General features: G+C 45.3%; 1 protein-coding gene across 5 annotated transcripts in view; it reads left to right on the forward strand.

Moving 5' to 3' along the window:
• The window catches only part of UBTD2 (ubiquitin domain containing 2), a 52,370-nt gene extending 39,656 nt beyond the window's left edge, over positions 1–12,714 (forward strand). For all 5 annotated transcript variants that reach the window (XM_032703075.1, XM_032703077.1, XM_032703076.1 and 2 more), the window contains exon 3: positions 6,666–12,714. In XM_032703075.1, coding sequence (XP_032558966.1) covers positions 6,666–7,063 — 398 coding nt within the window. In that variant the 3' untranslated portion in view covers positions 7,064–12,714. The remainder of the gene's footprint in view (positions 1–6,665) is intronic.
• Positions 12,715–19,712: the final 6,998 nt, after the last annotated feature.

The raw sequence follows: 19,712 nt of genomic DNA on the forward strand, positions 1-19,712 counted from the left end.
CCTCTGCTGTAAGTGCATCTCAGGTTATTCCCTTGCAGATTCTTTTCAGGCAGCTGAATGTGCGTTATTTTATCGGGGATTTTAGATTCCAAGTGAGTTTTCTAAAGAACATCCAAGCATGGAGGTGAGCACGAGCAGTGCAATAGCTGATGGAACCAGCTATGAGGTAGTTCTCTTGGCAGAGAACGTGATGAGAGGGTTACAAAGGCAGTAGCAGAGTCTCTTTATTTTCTTCCCCTTTCCGTTGTTGTAATGCACCAAGGACAATTCCCATCTATCTTGTGCCAGTTGCCACAAGCAGGAGTGAGCTGGTCCCTGCTCACCAAGCAGGCCCTGAAGCACTGGGATCTCCTGCTGGCTCTGGGAGTTGTTCTCCATTGTGGAATTGAGCCAGACCCATAATGTTCCCATAATGGAAGAGCTGTTTTTCAGTGCATTTGAAATGAGAATTATTAAATGCTTAATACTCATTATCTCCAAACCTCATTCTTTAGGAAGCTGGAGTAAGTTCTTTATTAGAAAGGGAGGGTGAAGATGAGAGCAGGGCTGTGTTGTGTAAGCAGTTGTGCTGGGGCTTAGGAGACAGGCTTGTACCTTTGTCTGGTAGCTTTATGGTAGTTTAAATTTGCATAACCCATGGAAATTTAGCATGGAAGAAACATGAGAGGGGGCTTATATGTGTGGTTTATTATCAAGTGCTTCATCCACACGATTAATTATTACAGCTGCTTTATTGTCCTCTGTATGTGGTGCAAGGCACAGGCTTGCACGAGTATTCCCACGCGGTGCCCTCTGGATAACAGGAGAGCCACAGTTGGTAACTGCAGCACTGAGCCGTTTGGGTCGTTATTAAGTCAGAAAAAGCTTTTTCCTCTTAACTCCTCCCACTTTGTGATGGCTGTAGGTGAGCTGGAGCAAACCACGGCATGTTTGCACTTGTTTGTCTCAACCCTGTTCATGTTCTGCTCAAAGTCACCCTTCACCGCTCTCGCGTGCTGTTGACGTCAGTACATGGGTTTTTTTTTTTCTTATAAGATCTTGTGTTTCTCAGCTGTGACCAGGAATCAGCAACTAATAAAGATGAAGAGATAGTTCAGCTTTTCTGGCTCGACCGTTGCTCTCTAGGAACAGCTGTACTGTAAGACCCAGAAGAAATCCCCTTGTTTTCATCATGGATTTCAGGCAATACTGATCTATATTGGGTTCAAATCAATAGTCTACAGGTGAAAGCTCTGCTATTGCCAATTTATTCAGTAATCCAGGCTCAGCTTGGGTTTGGAATGGAGTTTTTCAGTAAGAAAAACAAACGAACCAGCTGTTCCTTGGGCAAGTGTGTTATATACAGACACTCAGGCTCCTTAAATTAGCTTAGTCTCATTGCAATGCTAGATTTTGTTTTGTGTTGTGTTGTCGTAATTTCTGTTCCTGCAGCAAGTCTGTCTGGGGGAAGGGAAGAAGAGATGAAAATCTGCTCAGTTTTTAAGTTTTATGTGTTTCTGAACAATCCTCCTCAAAACTGCTCTAAAGCTTAAAGAAATAGAAGGCACCTCATGAACAGAAAGCTGCTTTTTCTGAAGAGAATGGTGTGCAGCTTTAAGGAAATGCCAAAATGCCGTTAAAACTTTTTATGTTTTCAGACAAGTGTGGTCATATATGCCTGACTTAATAACTCCTGCAGAAGTTTATCTTGATATCATTTAGGTCTCTTAAATTGCTTGTCCTTCTATGTGCAGAAGGACACTTAAGTCCAAACTCTGAACTGCTTAGGGGTGGAAGCAGTATTTCCTAGTCCTTTTTTAGTGTTTTCCCTTACCAATCCTGTGAAATATCTCCATCCTAATTGTCTGAGTAAAAAAAAGTTTTTGTGGCCTGCAAGGCAATTAATTTCAAAATGTTCCAATTCCTTCTGCTTGATCATCACATCTGCTTATTTTTTCCCCCTGAAATTCTCAAGCTGTCTCCTACCTGGATAACAACCAACAAGAAGCTCTGCCTTGCAACTCCTTCTAGAATTCCTCACTCTCAAAGTGAGGTATTACTTTTGAAATATTAAAATAATCCCATCTGCTGTGGCTTAGCATTGTATCTTCTTTTCTATCTGACTTGAATTGAGCTTATAAAGTTAAATTCCCTAACTGTGTAGCAGCATCAATACTGAATGACTCTAGAATCATAGAATCAAAGAATATCCTGAGTGGAAGGGATGCATAGGGATCATCAGAGTCCAACTCCTGGCCCTGCACAGGACACCCCAACAATCCCACCCTGTCCCTGAGAGCATTGTCCAAATGCTCCTTGAGCTCTGTCAGGTTTGGGGCCGTGACCACTGCCCTGGGGAGTGTGTTCAGTGCCCGACCACTGCCCTGGGGAGTGTGTTCAGTGCCCAACCACTGTCTGGGAGAAGAACCTTTTCCTCATATCTGATTATTTCCTGATATCTAGAGCCTGTTTGACACTATTAAGTCTTTAGCTGGGAAATTTTCAGAGTAATGAATCAGTTAATGAGACCCTCAAAGCACTCTCTGGATCATGTCCGATGGCACCTTAATTCTGAATGGTAGAAAGTTGGAACCAATTAGGATTTGAGTGGTTGGATTGGTTTATTGGTTGGTTCTGTCACTGGCTTTTCTCAAAGGCAGTTCTTTCTGTTGCAACAGTGTTGTTTGGTATGCAAGTTTAAAGTCATGTTCACATCTAGAGGAACATTTAAATACACAAAGATTACTCAAGTACATCAAGTATTGATAAGCTTAGATTATGCCTCAGTATTGTAAGATCTTGTACAGCATCTTGATCTTTCATGTCCAGTACAGAATCCTCACCTAGATCTGCTGCCTGCCACCCATCCTCCCTGCTGCTTTCCTCCTGGAATCTGCTCCTTTTGCATGCTTTCTTATGATCCAGCAGTGAAAATTCTAAGGACCAACTCACCCTCCAGGCTTTGGCATTTGAACTCTGGTTGCCTGATGCAGCATCTGTCTGCAGGGTCTGGGGAAGGAAAGGAAAGCAGTCTAAGTGGGGCTGAGGGATGGAGTCCTCCACAGCTCTGAGCACCGTGCCCACTGGTGGCAGGGAGGGCACAGGGTTGAACTGTGACACCTCTTCATTGCTCTCTCCTTCTCTGGTTCAAGGGAGGCTGCATCCTTCCTGTGCTGGAACTGCCCGGTGAGGACCCTGGTTGCCTAAGTAACAGGAAAACCTAGAAAAATTTTTTTTCCTCTTCTTTATTTTCTCATAAAAGCTTGACATTCTTTTAGTGCTACTTCCTGCTAAATAACTGGCGTGGTCCAAGCTGATGTATCTTGAAAGAAAGATCAGAAACATGATTTTCAGTTTAAACAGCAAAATTACAGAGGCTTTTCTAGTTGGGATGTTTAATTTCCTGGGTGCTTTGCTCTGTGTAAGGGGCGCTGCAGCGAATGCCTCGGTGAAGAGCTGCCATCTGGCTGGTGAGATAGGCCTTGCCATGGTGGCTGTGGGTAATTCAACCACTTTCTCTCTTCCTCTCTGATAACTTGCATTTGCCTTCATCGCTTAAAATAGCCCCACACTCACCACACCCCCTGTTAACACGTTCAGCCATCGTTTCACTGTTGAGACCCTACCAGCGTGACACCCCTTCATGTGCTGCTGTTTGAGTTTGTCACTGTTTACGACATCTTGAAAACTGTGGCAGAGTCTGATGCTCTTCAAAGATCACTTGACAGAAAGCCTCGTAATGCCCAGCAGGAATGAACTGGCTGGAGGGGACCAGGATGTGTGTGCACAGCTCCAGGATGTGTGTGCACAGCTCCTTTCACCCCCCAGGTGAAAGGTCTGGGGGGGTCAGTCCTATGAGGAGTGGCTGAGGGAGCTGGGGGGGGCTCAGCCTGGAGAAAAGGAGGCTCAGGGAGGACCTTCTCACTCTCTACAACTCCCTGACAGGAGGGTGGAGCCAGGTGAGGGTCAGGCTCTGCTCCCAGGGAACAAGGGATAGGACAAGAGGAAAAGGCCTCAAGCTGTGCCAGGGGAGGTTAAGATTGGGTGTTAGGAAGAATTTCTTTGTGGAAAGGGTTCTCAGGCATTGGAAGCAGCTGCCCAGGGAGGTGGTGGAGTCTCCATCCCTGAAGGTGTTCAAAGAATGACTGGATGTGGTACTTTGTAGACCTGGGAGATCTTGGAGGTCTTTTCCAACCTAAATGATTCTGTGATTCTTTGGAGGTGAGGACCAACACATCCTCATCTCCTTGGAGCTCTGGCCTGGCCTTCAGTAGGTGTGGAGTGCTGGTAAGGACTTCAGTAGGTGTGGAGTGCTGTTGTGAAGTCTCTTCTGCTCACAGTAATTGTCTTCTGCACTTTAATCAATGTATCTAGGTCTTGAAAGCCATTGAGTGGTAGGTAGCAGGACTTGAGAGTCTTAGGGACTTTTTTACCAGTATGAGTGGATGAATGGGATTACTGATGAGGCTTATGGTAACCTGTTCTTACATTAACAGTTTGTTATAAACTGTTTCTCAGTCTGGGATGGGACTGTGGGATTTTATTGGCAAGAGGTTTCCTCTACTGTGTCTTTTTTCATTTAAATACAGACCTCCAAGTTAGCTGCTGTTTTAGAGGACTTGTTTTAATATTGCTTATCTGATTATGATTAAGCAATCCAGTGTTTATAGCATATGCTTTGACCTTGATGTTAGTTCAGCTGGGCAACGATATAGATGGTGAAGAAATTCCTTAGCAAGCTCACCCCATGATATTTAAAATTAACTCTTTGATATGCTATTCTAAAGTAGGAGCATTGTTTTTAATATATATGGCTTTTAAAGAAAGGTGCTGCTGGCTAATTGAAAGGCTGTTCAAGTTTCAGTTTTCGGGGTTTTTTTTAGCAGCAAACTACATGTACTTGTTTCTATGTCCAGAATTTAGTACTGTGACATTTAGCAAACAGATGAGGCATACAGAATGAAATGAACATTGTAAAACAAAACTGAAGTGTGGGAACTTCAGGCTTTAGTCTGTAAATGGCAAAGAACCGTGAAAGGAATGGATCCAGTATAGTTTTCATAAAAGCTGGTTTGCTCTGAGATTCATAAATGATACAAGAGTATAATGAGTTGGTATAACTATATTTTTCCGGATCTCCTTTTTTGTTTTGCTCTCTCACTAAATCTTAGGTCATAGATGCCTTGTGCTGCCTGTACAAACAGAAAAGCCACAAACAGTAGATGCATCTAAAACATTGGTCTTTTAGCCAAAGAGTTCCACTGTCTGTTTTCATCAACACAAATTATCCTTAAAAAAACCCGGGACTTCTGTCGAAAAGATTTCCAGCCGAAGATGCTGCCATTGCAGTGGGCTGAGTGGCACAGTACATCCTCCAGTTATAAATTTATACTGTAGTAATTTTGCTGATCAAACAGCAAAGTTTAAGACAACTCACTGTCAGCATGAAAAAACCTCCAACTAAATAAAACCCTTACATTTCTAACAAGGAGCAGTTGGCTGTTGTGTGCAGAACTGCCAAGTCAAAGAGGTTTTTTAATATTCTGTAGCTCAAGGACTTGGCTCCTCTTCAAACATTTCCAGCTCCAAAAGGACGGGTAATTTGGCAAGTGGCTGTGCCCCCTCTAGGGGCAAAAATGTGGAAATTTGTTATAGCAGGTAGATTCGAAACAGTTTGCTTGGAGTGTGAATAGGTGGGGTTTTTAACCACAGTAAGAAGGGATTTCTGCTGTGTGCAGCTTCCTCAACATCTCTGTTTCCTGGATCACTGTGTGCAGCAGGGCTCTGGTTTTGGCCTTCTCTTACTCTTAAAATGGTATGAAAAATATGTTGCTGCTTTTCCAGGGTAGTACTTGAAATATATTTTATAAAGTCATACTGTGAAAAATTCAGCTTGTATTTGATACTTCAGTGTGTGTTATAGTCCTTGAGCTGCGCTGTGCCCTCTACCATTTTGGGGAGGAGGAATTCCAGATGCAGCCTTGAACACAAACACTCAGATTATCCCAAGGAACCTCTCGGGAGTCTAGGGAAATAAAAATCACTACTGAAACTTCAGGGCTTTGAATATGGGAGTTACAGATGCTTTGCAAATATAAAGTACATGCTGAGTGTCGTCGCTCTGGTGGTGACTCCGAACGGAGCCACAGAGTTGTCTGACTTGGGTGGTCGTGTTTGTTTATTCTGGCAGTGCTCACTAAAACATGAGTCCTGTATGAAACCATTTCAGCAGGTTTTGGATGTTTGAGAAGTTACGAAATCTTCCTTTCACAGTGGTCTTTTGCCTTTTCACAGCTCAGGTTCAGCATCATGTAATTCGTCCAAGTGGCATTTTCTGGGTGCGTGTGTGTTCTGAACCTCAGACTGTGCTGCTGGAGAAAGACTCCTCTTTTAAATGGCACATGGGAGTACAACATCATCCCTTATCTCTGCTTTTGAAGTTTATCCTGGTTTATCTGGAGGGAGGGATGTGTTTGGTTTTTAGGGGATGCTTTTAACTCAGCCTCAAGTTTCCATACGAGAACAAGTGAAGTGTTGAAGATTTTTGTATCAGTCCTTTAAAGCCTGAATTCAGTCTTCATCGCTTGAGTGGTTTAACAGCAGGGTAAATGCTTCCCAGCATGACCACTTCAGTGTTAAATGTGACATGCATTCATACTCATTTTAATCCCTCTTCTCTCCTAAAGGTGCTCTTACAGAGTGTTACGATGAACTGGGCAACCGGTACCAGCTTCCCGTCTACTGCCTTGCCCCACCTATCAACATGATAGAGGAGAAGGGTGACCTGGAGACTCTGGATATTCCTGATCCCCCACCCAATTCAGGGCACGAATGCCAGCTTCGTTTGCGCCTTTCCACGGGCAAAGACCTCAAACTCATGGTCCGCAGCATGGACACAGTGTACCACATGAAGAGGCGGCTGCACGCCGTGGAGGGAGTGGAGCCAGGCAGCCAGCGCTGGTTCTTCTCGGGCAGGCCCCTGGCAGACAAAATGAAACTGGAGGAGCTGAAAATCCCAAAGGACTACGTGGTGCAAGTCATTGTGAGCCAGCCCTTAGCAAATCCCACCCCGGTGGAAAACTGAGTTCTGCTTGTTTATTGATTCTTCTTTCCTCCGTCTCTGTCATGGGGTTTGTTTTCACTGCCCTCTCTTCTTTTGGTTTGTCCTGCTAATGGATTGGTTCCAGGAATGACCAGCAAGAATTCCATCTGTGATGGAGATCTGCAAAAACATAAAAATGTAAACTGGCCTCTGGGGTTTGCCTGATCTCATATTTAACACAACAGCAACCAGAACGGGGCAAGGGCAAAGGAAGGAAGGGGAAGGCAAAGGGAAAAGAGGGAGGGAATATATTGTTGTTCACTTAATACAAATATGTAATGATCCTGAAAACTGTCGGTGGTGTCCTGATCCATGAGGCCAGAGCAACAGAGAGCACTTTTATTTAAAAAACAAACAAACTTAAAAACTAATCAATGTATCCAATTTCATATCAGCACCACATACAGTTCATGCAGGAATCACAGCTGCTCTGGGTCGGTCCCACACTGCCTGTTCACGAGGATGCTTTCAGGTGCGACCGAACTCGTGTGCTCCAACGAGGCACCACCGAGGCACAGCCAGCCCTGGGCAGTGGAGCTGGGCTGGGGGCTCTGTCTCTGTCCTGTGTCAGCTGCTCCTGGTGATGCTCAGACCAAGCAATTGTACATTCCAAGATGGCAACGCAGTCCTGTGCCTGTTCCCGAGCCGGGAACGCAGCCCACCGGAGCCTGAGGCAATAACTTAGTTCATGTAAACTCTCACGTACTGTACTGTAAACTTACCTGCTACAAGACTGACTTAGCCTGAAGTTTCCTGGCTGGTGGGCACCTGAGTGTGTGCCTGCTGAGTTTCTGTCACTCAGATCATGAAAAGAGACTTTGATGAGGTGAGCTGAGGTGAGCGATGCTGATCTGCCCCTGAGCGGACGGGTGCATCGCCTTTGTCCAACAGCACTGGTGTAATAGGTCCAGGTTAAACTGCAATTACACCCAGATGCAAAGGACTGTAGCTTCCTGTGCTTTCCTAGAGGGCACAAAGCACGGAAGATGGTGAGGAGGACACAATAGCACACAGTTTTCAGCTTTTGGTGTGTCATTGGAAGCAGGAGCCAGTCTTCTAGCTGTGGTGACTCTCCAGCCAGGACAGGTGGAGTTGTCCTCACCAGCACGCACCTGCGACCCAGAGTGTGGCCATGGTGCTTCACAGCCAGTGCTTTCCCTTCAGACTGTAAGAGGGACCTTTCAGCAAATGACAAATCCTTTTGTAGTCTCAAAAATCTGAATCAGAGCATATGGAGATAGGGGGGACCAAGTAGCTTGTTCCCTCAGTGGGAGATGCTCTGTGTCGCCGTGGCAGCTCTGCACCCCTGCCTGGCAATGCCTTTGGTTGAGATCAATGCCCTGTTCCTTTTAAACATGATTTCTAGTTTGCTTGGGTTTTAAGCCACCATTGAAACGACTTCACTTCTTCCAAAGTCAAACGTGCTATTCGTTGTGAATAGCATGTTTTTATTGTTTTCTGTCTTCCCTCTCTGAATTAACGGTGTAAAGCTACAGTTGTCACGGCTCTTTCTCGTCTGCTGGTGAAACTGGTGGGTTACCTTGAAGATTTTAAACCTGTTACTTTTGCTCCTTCATTAGTTCCATAAAAGTCTTGAACTCAGAGGGAGTTATTACACCACCAGCATCAGCACAGAGCCAGGACAATCAGAGGTCACTTGTACAACAGCACAAGTCTTTCCCAGCAGGTGAAAGCAGAATTTACATCAGTGGTGGGAAACAGATCCACATTTTATATGCACTTCCCACCCTACCCCACAGAACTACAGCTTTCTTTTTGGTTCTTGTGTTGTATCAAGCCTGTGTTTTTCTGACAGCTCCTTTAGCCTCACTTGGGTATGGGATGCCTGAAGTGCAGTGGCAGAGCTGTGTAAAGGAAAATAAGTTCCCTGTTCTCATAAACACCAAAGTGACTTGCTTTTCTTTCTTCTTTTTTTTTTTTTTCTTTTTAAAGATGAGAGTGAAGCCGATAAATACTAATCTATAACAAGTTTCCTATTGTGGAGTTTTTTTAAGACAAATATGATTTACTGTACTGGGGTTTTGCAGCCAAATCTTTTGCATTCCAGTGGGGGAAAAATATTTGATACGTAAACAAGTCAAAAATCTCTTGGATTTTCTCTGGGCAAAGGATGGTTTGATGCCAGGAAGATACTACTGGTCTCATAAGGCACAACTTACATATCTATATAAGTGGTCTTCACGATGTCATTTCCCTGCAGTCCCTTCTGGAAGGGGGAAATCATGATAGATTAAGGAAGAGCAAACCAGGGTGACAATTCTGGATCTATGAACACTAAAACCACGACTTTTTAATTTTTTTAGGATACCTTTTGTTGAATTTTTTCTTTTTCTATTATCATTCAGGCAGTTGTCACCAGGTACTGTTTTTGAGAGGACAGCGTGCAGGGCCTGGGAGAGCTCCTTCTTTCCCTCTCCCCCTCTTAGTTGGAAAAGGTTCAGTTTTATTACACTGTTATAGATGACCATGTTTTATATTAATTGCTTTTATGGCAGGGAGAAAGGTGATGATGTGTAGGCCATGTCATGAGTGGGTTTTGAGTAGAACAGAGACTTGGTTCATGAAAATACTCTTTCCTCTAACAGCCTCCCCCCCTCCTTAATTACATATCAAAAACTGAAAGAGTTCAATGGTAAAATGCTTTTAGAGGTGACAGTGAAGACTTTGAACCTCTCTGTATAAAATTACAGAGGTACTAAGCACATAACCTGCAGAAACAAAAATTTACAAGATTTGTGTTGGGAAATAATTTTAAATTTCAAAATATATATATTAAAAAGTATCAGTAATGAAGGTGTACAGGCATATGACAGACATGTCCCACTATAGAACTAGAGGAGAGAACAGTTGTTTCTGTCTCTGAAATGCCTTATCTTTGCTCTACAAGGTGAGCTTTGGTGCAAGTACCAGTGCAGGGGAATGGGCTGGGGCTCCTGTGGGATGAGTTTCAGGGGCAGAAGGGGTCTCCCCATGTGCCTGAGGTAGGGAGTTCAGGCTTGTTTGAGTGCAGGGCAGAGTGTAGGCACAGCTCAAGTGAGACTAACCAGGTATTCAACCACTGGCAGCCCTGGTGGAGGCTGGTGGCTGCTCAGGGGAGGATGGATAACAGCACACTGGTGTGTGCATCCCTGTTTTGCAGCTGGAGGATGTTGGCAGCACGGCCTGGGTTGTGTTTTGGAACTTGGTGGGTTGCCCCACACCCTCAGGTGTCTTGGGTATAAGTGAAACAATTCAACAAGTTTTTTAATGCACACCACCAATGCCAAATACAGGCAACTGAGAAGTAATAGGTTTGGGGGTTTTTTTATGCACTAGACCCATCAGCCCTTTGTGCCATTTCTGATTAGCTCTGGCTGTGAACTGATGCCAGTAGATAACCTTTTTTACAGTGTTAGTGACAGGTCTGTTTGACATAATTCAGATTTTTATACTCTTTATTGTTGCTTCTGCCTGACACAGAAGTAATGACCTAATGAAAGTCCACACTCCTGAACAGCTTGAAGGGCAGAGAGGCATGAACATAGGTGGTCTGACAAGGCCAGGGAGCTCCAGAAGAGCTGCAGGTGTTGCAGGTACATTGCTTGGTGCATTGCAGAAGGATTCTCAGGGTCTTCTTCTACAACCAAGTGTCAGCTGCTCCTTCTAGAGCATCCAGCTCCCAAAATGTCATTGACTGCCTTGGCTCTTTGTGCATGACAGTTTATTGGTGTCTTCTGCAGAAAACACAGCCTGGAATATATAGTTTTCTGAAAGCCTTTGCTTCTCTGGAGCTGGGAAATATTTTGGAAAATGAGATAGTGTGTGTTGGCAGTGTAGTGTTTCGTTTGTTAATAGACACCCCAATGGTAAAAGTAGGGGTAACAACAACAAAAAACCTCACCCCAGGAGCAACCAAACAAAACCCAGCTCCTCTTTGCCTTCCACACAAAGTCCCTAAGTTGCTTTGGGGAGGAGAGGAAAGAAGAATTCATTGGAGCAACAGGGCAACCCATGGCACGGTGCATAACCTTTGGTGAAGCAGATGGTTGATTGATAAAATATTGCTGTAGTGTGATGTGCTTCTGCATATATATCCATTGCTAGTAAATAATGTAAAATCTTCCTTAAAAGTATTTAAAAAAATACTCTTTCTTACAATGGTGGGATGCTTTTACCCATGGAATTTTGAAAGCATTTTCGCTGTGTAGGTGTTGACAAAGTGAATGCTGAACGTTTTTCCATGTCTGCGATGCTTCAGAAGCGCAAGTGTTTCTGACTCTTGATCTATATTTTACAAACTTTTCTGTGTTACTGTACATACATCCAGGACCCTGCACCTTATGCAGAGAATGTTTACATAAAAAAAAAAAATTTTTTTTGGCTTTTTCCCTGCGCTGCTCAAATCCTGTTACTTTGAAATGAAAGTAGTCTCTGTTAGAAAAAGGGGCTTTTTTTTTTTCCTTTGCCCTTCACCACTTCCCCCGTAAGCAACTCCCTCCTGGATGGTGGCTGGAAGCTCCGGGGCATCTTGTGCTCTCCTGCAGTGGGACGTAGAGGTGTTTCAGAAAGGCATTTTGAAAAATGTGCTTTGGGTGGGGGATGAGCTTCATACGCTCTGCAACTTCCTTGGAAAACAGCAAAAAATGTGCTTCAAACCCACTAGGTGTTGGTGGTCTGCCTTGCAAATTCACTGGGAAGCCTTGGATTCAACTTCCCAGCGTCCGCACTTCTGTTTTCTCCCCAAGATGATGAATGTCCTGCTGTTCTGTCTGCAGCTACAAACGCTTCTGTTGGTTAATGACTGTATATACAAGTCTGCCTGGTTAAAGACTTCCCTTTCCATGAAGTGTTTTTGATTGCTCTGCTCTACAAATGACTCTCCTCTTCCATATTTCATCCACGTAGATATTCCGTAGCCGTGTGTGTGTTGCTCTTGTCCGTAGGAGATGGAGATGGAGCTCTCCTTCTAAAGGGAGATACATGCCACTGAGCCTACACAAGTCAGGCAGCTGGAAGATGAGATGTTTTAACCAGCAGGCTTCTTACCATGGACTTTGAGACTTTTAACAAATGTGTCTGCTGGACTCTCCATGAAAAAGTGCATTCCTGCCCTCCGAGCAGGACCACGTGTTGGGTATATATCCAGTAGAACTGTATATTTTACAGAGGAAGACCATTCAATCAGAGCCATGGGGCAAATAGAGAACTTAAAATCCTGACTCCTGCCTTAAAACCTTTAGTTCATCTTGAGCTCCAGAAATTCTGCACCTGCTCATTCCCAAGTCCTTTTTTTTCTTTAGGAAATTGGAATCCAGTCAAAGGCTGGAGACAATTTAGGCAATTGAAAACAAAATAAATTTGAGCTGATGGCTTCATTAAAATAACTAACTGGTCTTGGATTAAAAACCCTACTTGTGCCTCTGAAGTCCAGGGAATGTTTCAAAAGTGGAGGTGGATTTGAGCAATGATGGAAAGGACTGTGTTAGCTGGCCGTGTGTGACACTTGCTTTCATATACTCTGAGCAAGAGACTTCGGTTTGTGTCCTCTCTGCCTCATGGGAATGGCTTTCAAAGATGGCTGGTACCATCAAATTTGTACTTCTTGAATAAATACCTTCATTTTTATGGTAAAACTCTTTGTATGCACTTTGATTGTGTGTGCCATGTGACAAACATTCCTGTTCCACAGGATACGGTGCTAGACTTGGTATTGACACAGGAAACACACAGCTCCAGCCCACAGGGGAACAGGGATGAGGGGATTCCAGTGACATGACTGTTTCTTCCCCTGTAAATTTATGAAGACTTTTAGAATCGAATCTACCACTTATGTAAAACAGGCTTTTTAACTTTTTTCCCCTCCTTGGCTTCTGCGGTCAATGAAGAATTCTAGACCAATGTAAACCTACTATGAACATAGGTAACTTCTAAACTGCATTATGTATTTTATGTTGTGCCTCTGGTACTTGGCTGACACATCACAGTCTTTAGACTGATAAATTATGTGATTTTTTTTATCCTAGGGAAGATCTTTTACCACTGAGAGCAAGTGATCCTGAACTTCTATTGGAAACACTGTACAAATTTCTGTATTTAAAACAAAAAAACCCACCTTTTTCTTCCCCTGCATTTAAAAAATAACAGTAATAGTTGCAATGCCATGCCTTAAGGAATAAACTTGGCATTGTTTTTCCTCCTTAAATTTCTTCAGTAAGGCTTTTGGCTCTGAGCTGGAAAGCCACAACTTTTCCATTACCTCTGCCACCCCAGAGAGACACATTTTAGTATTAATTTCAGTGTGTGACTATGTTTTATCTTGCAAATAAGGTGTGCAATCCATGGAGAATGCAGGGCCTGGAGATGTGTTCAGATATCCAGCATGAACCTCCTGTGCTGTCTGTGGATCAGCTTCTGGCTCCTTGGTGAACAAAAGTAATGAATCTGTGTAATTGTCCTGTAATTACATTAACTGATGTGTTGTCTTAATTCAGGTCACCACTTTTATAGTCTTGATTAACTACAGAAGGTATCAGAGGAGTAGAAATAATTATTTGCAGGCCATTTTGGTCTAATGTTATCACAGCTAAATATTTCCATTTTTATTTACATCTTAGGATAATTTCACAGTAGAATTCACAATATGAGTAACAAGCAAACAAAACGTGATTTTTTTCCTGGAAATTTTCCCCTCATATACATATAAAAATACATATGTGTAATTTTTATTCCTTTTATACGTGTGTACATATAATGTCTTTTATCTATACATATTCCCCTTTTTAATACACACACGAAATGAGGTGCAAAGGCTTGTACGAAACCATTTCACAGAATCACAGAATGGATTGGGTTGGAAGGGACCTTAAAGTTTATCTCATTGCAACCCCCTGCCATGGGCAGGGACACCTTCCACTAGACCTGGTTGCTCCAAGCCCCATCCAACCTGGTCTTGAACACAGTGCTGTGTTAGGACCTGGAGACAGCACTAAGGGGAATCATCTCTAATCTGACTTTGCTGCTGCTTCCACTGGGATGGCTGCCCTGGTCAGTGCAGGATGCAGAGATGCTCTGGGCACTAGAGGGAGCATCTGGAGGCGGGTACTTCCTCCAAATCTGGGCTAAAAATATCAAGGTAATTTATGGAAAAGGCAATGAGCTCTCACTTCAGCCCTGCAAAGAGTAGTTCTTTGTGTTCTCTGAATAATCCTGAAAAGTTGGGATTTGAGCCATGGAGTTTATTTTCTCTGGACTCCGAGCAGTTGCAAAGGTCTGAGAGGTGGGATGCCACCCTACAGACAAGCCAAAACCCTGCTTCCTGGGAGGTCAGAGACTGGAATTTTCTAATCTGATTAGTCCCTCATGCTGCTTCATTAAGGGAACTCCAATGGCAGCGAGCTTGGAGGAGGCTCCGTGGTGTGTGATGGGCTGTGTGTAAGGTGAGAGGGGAAATAAATTCACTGGGCTGCTGTGCCCAGAGGGTAAACAGTCAATATTTAGCAAGAGAAACGAAACTGTTTCTCTTGCTTTCTCTCCACATGGCCTTAATTAGGTGGTTTCGTTAACAAAGCAAACAGCGTTTCCTGTTGTCGGGCTGTTACTCGCGAGTGCGGCAGCAGGATGGGAGCTGCCCGTGCCCGGAGCACGGAGCGGGGATATGGAGCAAAAGCTGCCACTGCGAGCGGCTCCAGCCTTGGAGAGAGCCCTGTCTGCCCCATGTCAAACCAGCCTGGCTCCGTGTGTGCCTGAACGTGGCCAAACAGCAGCACAGAGGAAAGGCAAAGCAGAGGAACGGCTTCACTCCAAAACACCAACGAGACACAACAATTGCAGTGTGGTGGGTAAAGTGCCAGCATCAGGATTAGACCTGGGGGGAGCTGTGAGGTACGAGGGTGAAGTCCAGCTTGCATCAGTCCTTCCTCCTTCTCAGACATGAGTCTCCCATGCTCACCCTGGAGCAAAGGAATTGCTTTGCTGCAGCTCTGTGATTTATTCGCCTTTTACAAGTTTGGTGCATCTCTGTGGTGGGTGTAAGCTGAGCCCAGGGGGTCAGAGGCGTGAGGCTGTGTTGTTCCCATGTGGATAAAGGGTTCTTATGAATTTGTTAGGAGCAGGCTGGTCCTGCAGGGAGGGTCTTCATGATTCCCTTCCTCTTATTGTTTGTCAATGCAGAAAACTTCAAATATCTCCAATTCCCTGTAGTTCAGTTGCTAGTTTTGGAGAGGAGATAGATCCCATCTTAGTAGGGCAGGCCTGCCCACCAGGAAGAGTTATTTCAGAGAAAGACCCCCAAGTCCAGGCTCTTGTCCCCTTCTCCAACTTGCTTGTTTCCCGACTGACTCAGGAGAAATTGATTCCAACTGATTGCCTCAGGCTCATCCTGAATATGTTACAGGCTAATAGGGCACCTCCCTGGCACATGGCTGCTGCTCTGCCTTTTTTAATGACTTGCAGATGTTGGAGTGATTCACAACATCTGGAGGTACCCCATGGCTGGGGGAGCAGGGAGGTGCCTTCATGGCAGGGTCACAGCCACACTGCTCCTGCTTAAAGTGGCTTTTAACCAGGCAGCCTGGAGATGAAAGCACAGTGCAACTTGGGGCTGGAACAGCTCATTCCAGGAAAATATTGTGAGGGCATTAGAGAACTATCCACAGGATGGAGGCTTTGATACCTCGCTGCCCGCTAAACCACGCAGGGAATAGGCTGCAAGCCCGCAGGGCTGAGAGGTACAAAACTGCCTGTAACAAATAATTAAAGAGGATACTGGTGGTGGAACACAAAGGAGATTATCCATAAAGACATAACCCAGGAAGCTGGCAGCAGAAAGGAGGAGCAAGTGAAGTGATCTCCCTTGGTTCCTGATGGCTGTCTTGGTCGATGTGCTCCCAGAGCATGCTGAGATGCTGGAAGTCATGAGGATGGTGTGGAGCTGTGACAGAGATATCTACAGCCTGTTAATGACTGATTAACTGGTAACTACGGGAGATCATTAATCAGAGAGCAGGGGGGGATTTGAGTGAGCAGCGACCAGACAGGGACAAAGGTGAGCTGGTGGCAGCAGCAAATTGGTAAGGGTGGGGTGGGGGGGTGGGGGGGGGGGGGGGGGGGGGGTGTGCCTGCACCTCTGTAAGGAGGGGAGGTGTTGTGACCAGCTTTGCTCCCTTTCTGGTTGCAGGGAATGGGTGAAATCCACACAGACTCTCCTGGGAACCTGCAGCTGGTTTAAGGTCAAAATGAAGATCCATCACAGGAAGAGAGCAAGCTTCTCATATCTGGCACAGAGCCAAGTATGGCTCTAGGAATGTCCTCGAAGGAATTTCAAGTCCAAGTGTACCACACTAAGGTACCTCCCCCAGCCACAGCCCTGAGAATGGACTGCAGAGAGCTTGGAAAATAATGACAAGCCACAAATGAACTCAGAAGAAAATGGCTTAGATAAAGGCCCTTCTCCCAGTCCTGCCCAGCTCTTCCCATTACAGTCTCAGACAGAGGAATATGCCCAGTTTAACCCCAAAAATTATTTCTTCCTGCTGATATCTTACTGTTAAAATATTTTTAATTCAGACAGTGCAGTAAGTCATCAAAGACCTTGCCCCTGGGGTGAATGAGAAAAACCCCCAGGTTAAGGGAGAATCACCTGTGAGCTGCAGTACCAAATTAATTCTAAGGATTAATTTTGAATTTAGGGACATTTTCATGGCCTCTCTTCTGACTTTAATTTCTCTAATTTGATCTCATCTCCAGATATATCAAAGCACTTAAATACCTTCCTATGTTCTTTCATGGGGTTGAAGAGAAACCTTGTGGCTCCAAACTCATTAAAACCAATCAAATTAATCATATTGTTCACACCCATGTCCAACAGTTGAAAGGCAGGTCCATGTGCTGATGGATGAACTGCTTTTTGAGATGGTTCTGTTTCAGGGCAGAAAGATTTAGAAACACGTGATAAGCACTGATTTCCTGCTTGGAAAGAATATGTGGAATACCAACCAGTGCTTGCATCCAGAGAATAAAGGTGACCTCCAGCTTGTCACACCCTCAGGAAATACCAAAATCCTGGTGCTTCCTGCCATGGAGCCTCCCAGCTGCTGCTGGCTGGGTTCAGTGAGAGCTACCAACAGCCAGCCGTGCTGCAAAGCTGCTTTCATAGAGTCACAGAACCACAGAATGGCCTAGGTTGGAAGGGATCTTAAAGAGCATCCAGTTCCACCCCCTGCCATGGGCAGGGACACCTTCCACTATCCCAGGTTGCTCCAAGCCCCATCCAACCTGGCCTTGAACACTTCCAGGGATGGGGCAGCCACAGCTCCTCTGGGCAACCTGTGCCAGGGCCTCACCACCATCACAGTAAGGAATTTCTTCCTAATATGTAATCTAAACCTACTCTCTGTCAGTTGAAGCCATTCCATCTTGTCCTGTCACTCCAGGCCCTTGTAAATAGTCTCCGTCTTTCTTCTGGGCTCCTTTCAGGTACTGGAAGGCCACAGTTAGGTCACCCTGAAATTTCTCCAGGCTGAACAATCCCACTTCTCTGACTTTTCTTGCAGGAGAGGTTCTCCATCCCTCTAGTCATCTTGGTGGCCTCCTCTGGACTCACTCCAACAGGTCGGTGTCCTCCTTTAAGAGGTCCTTTCCCATCCCTCCCACATGCCCTGTGGTTGGCTTCTCTCCTTCCTCCCTGAGTCCCCTGGGCAGCAGCCCTGAGTGTTGGCCCTTGGCCAGGCTCCTGATCCAGAGCAGAGCTGCAGGTCATGTCCAACAGCAAGGCTGAGCTCCAGGGGTAATCCTGGCTCTACCACTCCTCTCCCACACTGCAGCCTGGCATCCTCACTGCCTTTCCCCGAGATGGCACAGCCCCTCCCCAGGTGGGGCTGTAGGTGATGCCGGGCAGGCTGAAGAAGGGCACTGGCACTGCACCAACCAGGCAGCAAAAAACAATGGGTGAAAACAGACATTCAGCTCTCTTCCCCTCAGGTAGGGCTTCCCCACACCTGAGGGCTTCGTTTTTGAACTCCTTGCTAAGAGGGACAGCATGAGCTGGGAGGAGTGTTAAGATGGTTCCTACCCGGCAACAGGTCCAGAGTTCAATTTATCCCAGAGGAGCAAGGTTGGTACTAACAGGGCAACTGCTCTTTTCCTGCTTCCTCTTCAGTGCAGCAGCATTGCAGGACACATCCAGACCCAGGGACCTTCTCCAATCCTTGCACACTGTGAGTAAAGATCAGCTCCAATGAGCCGATTCCCATTATGGGGTGTTGGAGGGTGTGGGTGTCCCTGTACCAACTCCAGGAACCTGCAGGGTGTGCAGTCAGTGGGACAGGAGGATGCAAAGCACCACACAGAACTCATTAATATAATCCTCCCCCTCACGTTTCAGTCCAGTGAGTTGAACAGCAGCATGATCTGATCCTTATTCAGGTCAGTCATGTCACGGAGAAAGCAATACAAACTGAAGATCAGGAGAGCAGTGAGCCTCTCAGGCATCGCCTGCACAAAGCTGAGAGCAATAATTAGCAGGATTTATTTTATTTTAAATGCCCACTGCTCCCTGACAGGTTGCACAGGCAATTAACACACAGGAACAGACACGAGATAGTGCTCAGAATTCATAGAACAGTATTAATAGATGGGCTGATTTATGAGAGAGTCATGTGATTTCTGCACAGAGGCAATGGAAAAGTGCTTATTATTGTCTGCCTCTCTTCTTTTCCTGTCTGCTTTTCCTGTCTTCTTTTCCTGTCTTCTTCTTTTCTACCCCACACCTGAAGGAAAAAAGGACTTTTCGAACAAACCAGAAACACTGAAAAAAGTAACCATTTTTCTTTTGTAGCTATCACTTTTAATTCATGATCCAGTAACAATTATCTTTAGTCCTATTTAATCTTCTCCAGTGCAGAGGAAGAGCCAAACCTCCAGATCCAGAATTTCAGTCAAACTTCCCCAGGTGCAAACACAGAGGACAAACTGCTCCTGGCTGCTAAAAAAATATGCAGCCTGATCTGATTCTGTCAGTGAGGGAAACCCATGGAAGAGGGATCATTTGAGCTGGAGCACCATGGGATCTTGCAAAGACATGACAAGAGACTGAAGAACTGCAGGCATGAGGTGGGGAAATGGTGAACCTGTGGATGAGGGGTTGCAAACGGCCTCATGTGGAGAACACTCTTGGCAAGAAACCCAGCTGCTTTCTAACATGGAGCACGGTCATGTTATGGAAAGGATTACACGAGAGGTTGCTGCACTACTCAGGAATTAGCTTCAGTGAGCCTGAAATCCCCTCTTGCCCTCCTTGTTCCTGGCATCTTGCTTGCACAGCTGTAAGGATCTCCTGCATCAGTGGCCGGGGTTTTTCCTACATCGATTTTCTGCTCGCTGTGCCAGGACCTGGTTATCGTGTTTGTACAGCACTGGTGAGCTGGACCCGGAGGCTTCACACGCTGCTGCAACATGGGGGACAGGAATACCATAAAATCAAACAGGGTTTGTAGGCTCTTGGACCTTTGTCTGTCTCACAAACAGGGAAAGAGGCAATGGAAGGGGGGAGGGGAAAGAAGTATCTTCAGTGAGAGCTGAAATGCATCTCGGTGGCTCAGCACAGTCTCCTGAGCCCCACATATTTCAGAATACG

The sequence above is a fragment of the Chiroxiphia lanceolata genome, chromosome 15 (assembly GCF_009829145.1).
Source record: "Chiroxiphia lanceolata isolate bChiLan1 chromosome 15, bChiLan1.pri, whole genome shotgun sequence".
NCBI lineage: Eukaryota > Metazoa > Chordata > Aves > Passeriformes > Pipridae > Chiroxiphia > Chiroxiphia lanceolata.